The sequence below is a fragment of the Natrix helvetica genome (assembly GCF_964273705.1).
Source record: "Natrix helvetica genome assembly, chromosome: 7".
NCBI lineage: Eukaryota > Metazoa > Chordata > Lepidosauria > Squamata > Natricidae > Natrix > Natrix helvetica.
In genome coordinates, this window is record NC_138558.1 from 30,180,556 (window position 1) to 30,190,437 (window position 9,882).

At 36.4% G+C, this 9,882-nt stretch overlaps 1 protein-coding gene across 3 annotated transcripts; it reads right to left on the reverse strand.

Annotated features, from left to right (window-relative positions):
- Nucleotides 1-4,045: 4,045 nt before the first annotated feature.
- LSM6 (LSM6 homolog, U6 small nuclear RNA and mRNA degradation associated) lies at nt 4,046-9,376 on the reverse strand. 3 transcript variants are annotated; one of them, XM_081959955.1, is made up of 4 exons: nt 9,232-9,376; nt 7,568-7,681; nt 6,241-6,354; nt 4,046-4,260 (listed from the first exon to the last, which is right to left on the reverse strand). In XM_081959955.1, exons 2-4 carry the CDS (start codon nt 7,659-7,661, stop codon nt 4,226-4,228), a joined length of 243 nt encoding a protein of 80 aa, XP_081816081.1. In that variant the 5' UTR covers nt 7,662-7,681; nt 9,232-9,376; the 3' UTR covers nt 4,046-4,225. The 3 variants fall into 3 exon arrangements, with proteins under 3 accessions (XP_081816081.1, XP_081816079.1, XP_081816080.1); XM_081959953.1 differs by having other exon boundaries at nt 9,138-9,282; XM_081959954.1 differs by lacking the exon at nt 9,232-9,376 and adding an exon at nt 8,848-9,130.
- Between the last annotated feature and the right edge of the window lie 506 nt (nt 9,377-9,882).

Consider the following 9,882-nt stretch of genomic DNA (forward strand, 5'->3'; position numbering starts at 1 on the left):
GTCACACATCTTAAAGTTGCTAAGGCTGAGAAGCACTGCCATAGCAATTTTTTTCCCCAAGCAATATTTTAATATGCAGGGAATGAATGCAGCTACTCAAGCTCTGTGATCCATCTAGAAAATATTCACCCAGTAGCAGATCCATTGTAATGCAATCACATTTTTCCAGAATTCAAACTGAATTACCTGCAACCTTCTTTTGGCCTTGCAGCTGTTTAATAGAAACATCAAAAAATATTAACTTCACATCCCTGTACATCCTTTGTACATAAACAGAATGTGTGCAATATTTTCTGTGCTGAGGGTCATTTGAGTAGCAGGATGGGGAATGGTGCGCATAGCTAAATGGTGGTGGTAGGAAGATCAAGAAAAAATTAAATGTTTCAATTCAGTGATACTTGGATTGAAACTAAAGATATAATTGTTCCCGAATGTCTAATTTATACTTTCTTCTTATTAGAAATTACAACTGAATAATAACTTCTGGAGTTTATGGAGGCCACAACTCAGGAGGCTGTATGCAATTCTGGGACCTCAACGTGCATTTCTGATTAAGACAATCCCAGTCAATTTGATATCTATAGCACAAAAAAATCTTCAATCTTCCGAAGTCCAAATATAAATCATCAGCCCAATGGAGTGGGCCGCCAGAGGTAGACTACAAAAATCTTCACCAGCAGATAATCTTTGTGTGGCTTTTATTATTGCATTATAAAAATAAACATATTATTATAAACAAAAAATCTCAGTAAGTTTTACTGTATTATATTTCACATTATTTATATTTCACCATATTATATAATGAAATCTAATAAATAAAAATATCAGGCTCATTCTATAGGTTTTTCCTTCTATTTACAGTGCACTGAATGGGATAACAATTATACAATGAACTGTTTCTTTTCAGATTTTGTTCTCAGAACAGAGTGATTTGTTCACTTTGATTCCCCTGAATAGATTTATGCAAAAATTTCCATATTAAGGAAAGTTGTAAAGTCGTAGAAAGGACCCATTTAAAAAACCTAGTGGCGTGATTGATAGTTTTGAACAAAAAAGCCACTCACAACTGTTTTATTTTGATACCTGCCAGTTAGAACAATTCTCACAAAGCATCATCTATATTACAATGATAAATTTTTGTATCTGAAGTTAGTGATTCTATTGTCCAATACACCCATTGGCAATTTCCTGATGGTGAACACCAAAGTTGCTATTACTTACCTGGGGATCCATATTCCTTCAGACACAGCAGCTTTCTCCTGTAGCCTGACAGGCAAACATCCCTTAAAGAAAAAAGCTTTTTGCTTTCTCCGCTAATGGGGAGAGCAACAGCTGTTTCTGTTATTACTTAATAGCTACAGGAAGCCAGTAAGTGCTCAAATCCAGTTTTAATCATGTTAGTTCTTCACACTCTACTCATTCATGGGGAAAAAAGGATCACAAATAATTTCTACAGCATTACATAATGTTATGTGTAGAGAAATGATACTGCTTCATGTAAATTTAAGTTCATAGTAACATTGTAAGGGATTCACCTGGAATTTCTTTCAAAAAACTGTATGTAGAGGGCCTCATTTTTCCATCTGCCTCTAAATATGACGTAACTGGTGAGTTGTTGTTTTTTGTTTTGCACATTGGAAAACATATCCTGTCTGTTTCCTCTTCCAATTTTGTACAATAATATTGAAATCTAACAATATAGGAAAGGGGAGTTTGATTCCATCGTCCTGAAAATTTTCTTATTCCTCATCTCTCTTTTAGATTGGTTTGGTTTGGTTTGGTTTATTTGGATTTATATGCCGCCCTTCTCCAAAAGGACTCAGATGATGATGTCATTTCAGGCAATAATACAGGTCAGAGCCATAAAGTCTATTGTTAACACAAATAAAGGCTGCAAGCATTAACTGAAGTTTCACAACAGGTGTTTGAGGCACTGGAGCATAAGGAAATTCATTTGCCCATGTTCCTTGACTACAGCTTCTCTTAACATAGAAACAGCTCTGAGAACAGAACCTGAGAATAAACTGGCTTAATTGTTTACGTCTTATTTATATTTTATTTAATTTTTTTTCTATTACTAGTTGGTAGAGGAATACAATATACTGTATCAAAGTATATACAGAAATTGTCCTATGTATACAGGTTGTGTGTAGCCTTCAAATTAATTGGATGGCCTCTGCTATAAATTAGATTTCATGAGCACCTGGTTCACCCTATTGAGTGCTTTGTAATTTGAAATAATCTTCCATATATTAATCCCTTATATTCTATCCATCTAATGTTCCTGTCCCCTTTTAATTTATAAATGTATGTAACTTTTATATCTTCTTGCTTCTCATAATTCTTTTTTAGAGTTATTTTCATTCTTGATGTATCCTTTATGCTTTGTTCATGACTGTATCCCATCTTCCTTATACTGGTCTATGACCATAATCAAGATTTGATTTGATGTTACTTCTGTTTTTTCTCCTGAAGAAATATCATTTTAGTCAAGATAGCAGGCAGATGTACAGTCTAATGTAGTCACATGAAACATCCCTGGGACAGCGTATCTATTGTTAATCTTACATTTATCAGAGATGCTATTGTGCTTCTCTATATTATAGTACAAGTGTAAATTACTACATTCCTTGAGGTAGGTAGCAGGGGTGGGTTCCTGCCAGTTCTAACCTTTTCTATAGAAGAGGTTCCACAAATCTACAGTGCCGTTTAGAACCGATTCCAGCTCCCTCCCCCCACCAGTCTGCACATCATCAAGATGAAGAATGAGAATTCTGGGAGTTGAAGTCCACAAGTCTTAAAGCTGTCAAGTTTGAACACCCCTGGAGTTTTTTTTTCCTAAAGGGTTAGGGGTGCAAGGGTCTTGTAACTTGACAGCTTTAAGACTTGCGTGCTTCAAATGCCAGAGTTTCTGAGCCAACATTTTGGTTGCTAAGCAAGAGTGTTAAGTGAGTTTCATCACATTTTACAAGTTGGCCACGCCTACCCAGTCACATGGCTGGCAAGCCACTCCCACCATCATATGGCCAGCAAGCCACTCCCACCTGGTCACATGGCTGGCAAGCCACTCCCACAAAGTAGGCCACACCTACAGAAGAGGTTCTAAAAAAAATTGAAATCCACCGCTGGTAGGTAGGTAGGTATTTTACAGAAATTTACAAGATCTTAAGTCTTAAGGTAACTGAGCACTTTACTAAAGTACATGTAAAATACATGTAATCTCATATATAACTCCACTCCATTCACTCACTTATTTTTGTCTTCCAAGTTTAAAATCACAAATGTTTGAAGAAAGGACTCCATACCAGTGCTTCTCAAACTTGGCAACTTTAATATGGGTGGTCTTCAACTCCCAGAATTCCCCAGCAAGCAGGGCTGGTTGTGCTAGCTAAGGAATTCTGGGAGTTGAAGTCCACCCATCTTAAAGCTTCCAAGGTTGAGAAACACTGGACTAATCAATGGTTAGCAACAATTAAGATTTTTTTAAAATCTCAATTTTTATTTTGTCTTGAAATGGCAGTTAGAATATTGATTATGATTTAAGAAAAAAGAAGAAAAAATGAAATTATAAGATTTTCATCAAGCTGCTGAATTTTATATTAAACATCATAACTGTCCCAGAATGAGAGGCAATAAGATTTAGGAAGCCCCTAAGCCTGATGAGACAAGACAAAAAAATATTCTGCTTTAACGATATTAAAAGAGTTGTCAAGGTTCTGAAAAAATAAAATAACTTCTCACAAATTGTGATGCTTACTTCTTTCTGTCACATTAAGTTCTGGATTTTCCTTCCATTGCATTTTTATTGCAATTTCCACCCCCTCCCATAAAGAATACGTTTGTTAGTTAAAGTCAGCAATTCACCATATTTTTTTTTTAAAAATGGGAATGTTACCTTACCCTACCCTATCCAGTCACTGAAAACTCAGATCATCCTTCCCTCTTTGGCAGTGAAAAAGATTTAAATGTGGTTATTCTCTAGCTTGTAACTATTACCATCTGAATAACAGATGCGGTTTTAAAATAACTTGAAAGATTAAACAAATCACACTATTTTCCATTTTTTATTTCTTTCCAAATTATAATACAAACAATATTGAAACAGAAAAATGTCCCATTTTGTTTACCATTAAAAAAAAAATTCATACAGATTATAACTTTACAACAGAAGGCAGAAACAAAACAATTATTAAGAAAAGTTAATATGAAATAGTCCATCTTCAGCTCACATTCTCCTCTTCTGTGTACTTATATATAAGACTGTTTAAGAGAAAAAATAATACATTAAACAAACTCATCATAGACGAACAATAATTACTATAGCTACAGTTCACAAATTATTTATGACTACTGAGCAGGAATATAACAAAAAATAATTTTTGAGAGACATCAAATTATGAAACTCTCCTAAGAGATGTTGGCCGGACCTAATGTTGCCTTAAAAGGGATGCGGTGGCTCAGTAGCTAAGATGCTGAGTTTGTCAATCAGAAAGGTCGGCAGTTTGGCAGTTCCAATACCTAGCACTGCGTAACGGAGTGAACTCCAGTTACTTGTCCCAGCTTCTGGCAACCTAGCAGTTTGAAAGCATGTAAAGTAGAAAAATAGGAACCACCTTTGCTGGGAAGGCAACAGTGTTCCGCGCACCTTCAGCGTTTAGTCATGCTGGCTACATGATCACGGAGACATTTTCAGACGGCACTGACTCTTCGGCTTTGAAACGGAGATGAGCACCGCCCCCTAGAGTCAGGAAGACTAGCACATATGTGCGAGGGGAACCTTTACCTTTTAATGTTGTCTTACAGTTTACTCCAGGCTTAGACTACATCTAAGATGCCTATCATTTTGTTTTTCTTTTTTAAAGAAGTTTTTTTTTAATATTTTTAATTACTGCCATTAAACATTGCTGGTTCTATTAAGGTTGTTTTATCCAAGACTTTAAATAGGGAGTTTATTGTAAATATCTCAGGACTCCTTTGAAAAGAGTGATTATCACATAGCATCACAGGCAGAACTGAAAAATTCCTTTATTTTTATGGAAAAAATGTTTTGTACTACTGAAAAAATCCATAACCTGCAGTTCCAGGACTACATGTGATTTGGCCCATGGAAGTCTCTGCATGGGATTTGGCAGCATCAGGCTAAGGATGGGAAAGGGATATAAGAAATGTTCCTATCTTTATCAGATTTATATATTTACTGGTTTTTTTTAACAAGATGACCTAACATGTTAATCAAGCCTCTTTCTGACATATGTATAAAATAATTAGGTATTTCATTTTATTTATTACTTTTTTATGCTACCCATCTCCTCTATAAGGTGGTTCTGGGCAGCTTACAAGTAGAAAAATAATTAAAATATTAAAACTACATAGATTAAGATTTTAAAACTATACTAAAATCAGAGAGGGGATGTGATGGAGAAGAAGTCTTTTTCATCCTGTCAACCACATCCAGCTGTGAATGTCCCATTCAGGTTCTCAGGCCAACCAGCAAAACCAAGTTTTAACATCCTTCTGGAAAGCCAAAAGGGTGGGAACAGTTATCACCTCTGGTGATAGGGCGTCCCACAGGGATGGGACCATAGCGGAAAAGGCTCTTTTCCTCAAACCCACCTATAAGAGCACAATTGGTGCACAACACAGTTGAATAAAGGCCTTCCTAGCACAATTGCCACCTGCTCTTTGAGGAATTGTGTTCAGGAGGATCCCCATGTTGTGTAATGGATCTGTCTGGGGTAGCGCAACCCCATCCAAAATTAAATATGATAAATCACTGGATCCTGATGTGTCCCTTGTACCCACAGTCACTGTGTCTTGATTGGCTTCACCTATTGTTCTCCATTCAGTATTAAAATGTTGCCACCGACATTTCCTTCAGCTTTTCCTATTCTTAAACTAACTCAAGTTGAGCTTAAAGAAATCCCAATTTTCCTATCGATTTTCATTTTTCCAAATTAAAAAAAAGAATCTTCTTCAACATTGAAACAAATCAACCTCACAAAAGCTAGACAAATTACAATTTCGAAAGGAAACAAAGTTTTAAAAAGCAAACAGAAAAAATTTAGGGGTAAATATCAATACTTTAAAAAAAGCAAATAACACTCTTGCATGTATTCATTTCTAAGAATTTTTTTTTATATCAAAGACTGCAAGATGAGAAAAGTTAGGTTTTAAATGATAAGACCAATAAACTTTTAATTGTATCATTAAAAGCCAGCATTTTCTAATAAACATATTTACCATTATTTCCTCTGATGAAGGCATCTCCATATTTATTTTTCAATTGTCCATTTACATACTCTTCCGTCTGTTCCAGAGCAATATTCATGTAGCCATCCAAGCAGGCCAGTACCCCTAGAATTAGTCATTCACATATTATAACGCAATCTTCCAACCTAATATTGGTCTAAAACAGGGGTGTCCAAACTTGGGAACTTTAAGACTTGTGGACTTCAACTCCCAGAATTCCCCAGCCAGCATGGCTGGCTGGGGAATTCTGGGAGTTGAAGTCCACAAGTCTTAAAGTTCCCAAGTTTGGACACTCCTGGTCTAAAATTTAAACACAAAGATATCATTATACAATGTACAACTAGTGAGAATGAAAGTTAGTTATGGCACAACAGCCAGCCCACTTTTATCTATGTAATAGTCTGCCAAAGAAATTAAAGGTCAAAAATAAGAAAAGAGAGCTTTGCTACAAAGTTATTAACACCATTATACCTGTCTATATCTTCTCATCTTTATAAACTATCCTTTAAATTACATTGTCACATTAATTTATGTACCACTTTGTTCTTTAAATTTCTCACTTTTTTTGAGAATCTCACCAACTCTAACCATTACTTTCTTGGTTATGAGTCATTCGATCTTCGTTGATATATCTGTTTTGCAATTCTATCCTCGTGTATTTTTTTCTATATGTCCAAACCACCTCAAAATAGTTCTTTCATGCTAGTTACACATTTTGGTATTCTATCCACATTCAGCATTTGCATTTTAACCCCATCTAATTTTATTTTACATCACTCACTTTTTAAATAATCCATTCCCAATACATTCAATTTGTTTTAGCTTTCTCTTGACATACACAGCTGTTGCTGCCTTATCAAACAAGCAGGCATAGCCATTTCTGTTTTCTGACATTCATCAAAATTTTGATCAAAAATATATGAGAAATACCATCACTTTCCCAGGCACACTAAGCAATCCTCTACACATTTAATTTTATTCTTAACTTATACTTGGAATCCATCTTTTGACAAATTAAATATACATGTATAGGTAAACCTTGATTTAGAATCACAACTGAGACCAAAATTTCTATTTTAAGTTGAGGTGGTTACAAGTCAAGATAAAGAACATCATAATCCATATATATAAAATGATTCACACGGAGAATTTTTCCTTCTTCAATCACAATGTCACAACTCCTATAAACCTAGAATTCAATTTTGATTAAGAATTTTTCAAGAACATGCTATTTAAGGATGATTGCTATCTGTCTATTTCATTGTTGAAAGAGTACATAAATCTATCATAGTTGGAAGATGAAGCAGGGAGAATATACCTCGGTAATCAACTCCAGAATTTAATTTTACAACAACTGGTCTTCCTATGATTTGCTTCAAGAAATCACTTGGAGTTTGTTTCCGTAGACTCATTTTGGTATCTTTCAAGTGCTCTGTGGAAAAACAAATAATAATCTAATATTTGGCAAAAACATACCGTAGCAAACTCTTAATAACTCAATTACTTCAGCATTACAATACCCACATGAAAACATTATATTCAACTTTGTCATCTAATATTTAAATCCGTACTCTACATGTTGTCTACATCTCTGCTAAATATACATCTAAATCTACAGCTGAAAATGTTCAAAATTGTCAGGCATGATTGTATCCTGTATTTAATTTTTATACAGAATTATTTGGTACTCAGTAAGAGTTAAGCAGAGTTTAAAAAACCCTCCAAACTTTAATATGGTCTTCGTAGGTTTCCTAAAATATCATTAAAATGTATCCCTAAATAAATCTAAAGTCTGTGTGTGCAATTCCAGACCCCTATATTTAAACTAAGACCAATTAAAATCACTTGGCTTATATTTGACTAAGATTGCATAGGAATACCGTGTCCTTTTAAATTGTAAATTCTGTGTTTAGCCAAGCGGCTGGTATAAATGATATTTATTCTAAACATGTAAGGCAGAAGTGGACAAACTCTTTATATTTAGCACCTACAGTTTTTTTTAACCTTTAAGGGCCATAAGAGGCATAGCATAGTTGAAATAATTAATACATTACTGCTATGTCTCTTGTGATTCTTAAAGGACACTTTTAAAACAGCAGTAAGTATGATAGAGATCTTGAAGTATCCTTTTTCTTCTTTATTTTAACAAAATTCCAGAATCACACAGCCAAGACTTTGCATTTTACCATCTAATTATGATGGTGAAATTTCATAAACTTCTATGTGGCTTCAAAAATAAGTGATTGGTGAAAAAAAAAAGGCTACTATAATGTACACAGTTAAAAGATACAATATAATAGGGATGCCCTTGAATTCCTAAAGACCCGCATTCTAATATTCCAGTTTATCATTTTCCTCCATATTCTTTGCTCCAGATTTTCCCCCCTTTCCCTACATTTTCTACTTTTGATTCCAGATCAGATAAAAAACACATCAATGCTATGTCAGTTTCCATTAACATTTTTTCCCCAACGTTTTGCAGCTTTTCCCAACAATCATACTGGGGGTGGGGGTGGGGGGCGGTCAGGCAACGAGTATTAAGATGCAAATATTTCTGAAGACAAACAGGAAAAATATCAACAAAACCCTGTTTGCTACCTGCAACCCCTTGAGCAGCGAAAGCCTTGGGCACGCTAGCAAATGTGAAATCAGCCGCTCCTTCGGCAGCCGGGGCTGCGGGAATCCTATCGACTCGTGTTCAAAACGATCCGGTTCTGCGCGCCGTGAGGTTGCACCCTAACAAGCCTAGCCAAGCGCCGGGACGGCGTGCCCGAAAAAAGTGGCGTCGCCGAGCTTATATAGCGGCGGGAAAGCAAAGGAGGAGCGGAAGATAAAGCCGAAGCTCAGCGCCTGCGATCAAGGGCCGCTACCGCCATTCAGGAACTTACGCGAAAGACGCGGCGGCGGCGGAACGCTCCTGAACCGCCTCCGCCTTCTACTACAGCCTTTCGGTTCGTGCTTTTCCCGCCCACCTCCACTCACCCGCGCTTCTTCCACTTCTTTAATCAACTCAGGCCGTTCCCCGGAGCAAGGATGATGGGCTGCTCAAAGGACCAATCAGTGCTTCCCGGCTGTATAATGCCAGTTACGGTGGCCAAACAAGGCCAAAATTCTTATGTGTCCTTAAGAGGTTTCCTGTTTGAGGCCGCCGGGGGAGGGGGAGGGGTGTTAACGCAGGACGTGGCTCCTGTGCAATTTATAGGTCCTTCCTTCCTAGTTTGTTTACACGCATGGGATCGTTGCAGATTACTCTCTTAGAAAAGGCAGTGAGCTAATTCACAGTATTTCTATTTAATTCAGTGCATTAATTAGGTATGAGCTTCATGAAGTTAAAGTAGAAAGTATTATAGTGCGTTTAAGATGCGGCTATGCACAGAGAATATTGCAGTTGATAAAATTATTTGCTGATTTTACTAATTGGGGTGTCAGCCGAGGCCTTTGCAGGTCCAGAAACAAATCGATTGAAGCATCATTAAGTCTTTGTCGTTTCTTAGCAGCCACATAGATTTTCATGATGATCTTCTGTAATCTGTTCTTGGAGGTCTCCCAATGGTCCACTCATCACCATTATAACAGAAACGGTCCATCTCTCTGCTGGCCGTGGGCTTCTCTTTCCTTTCACCTTTTCCAGTG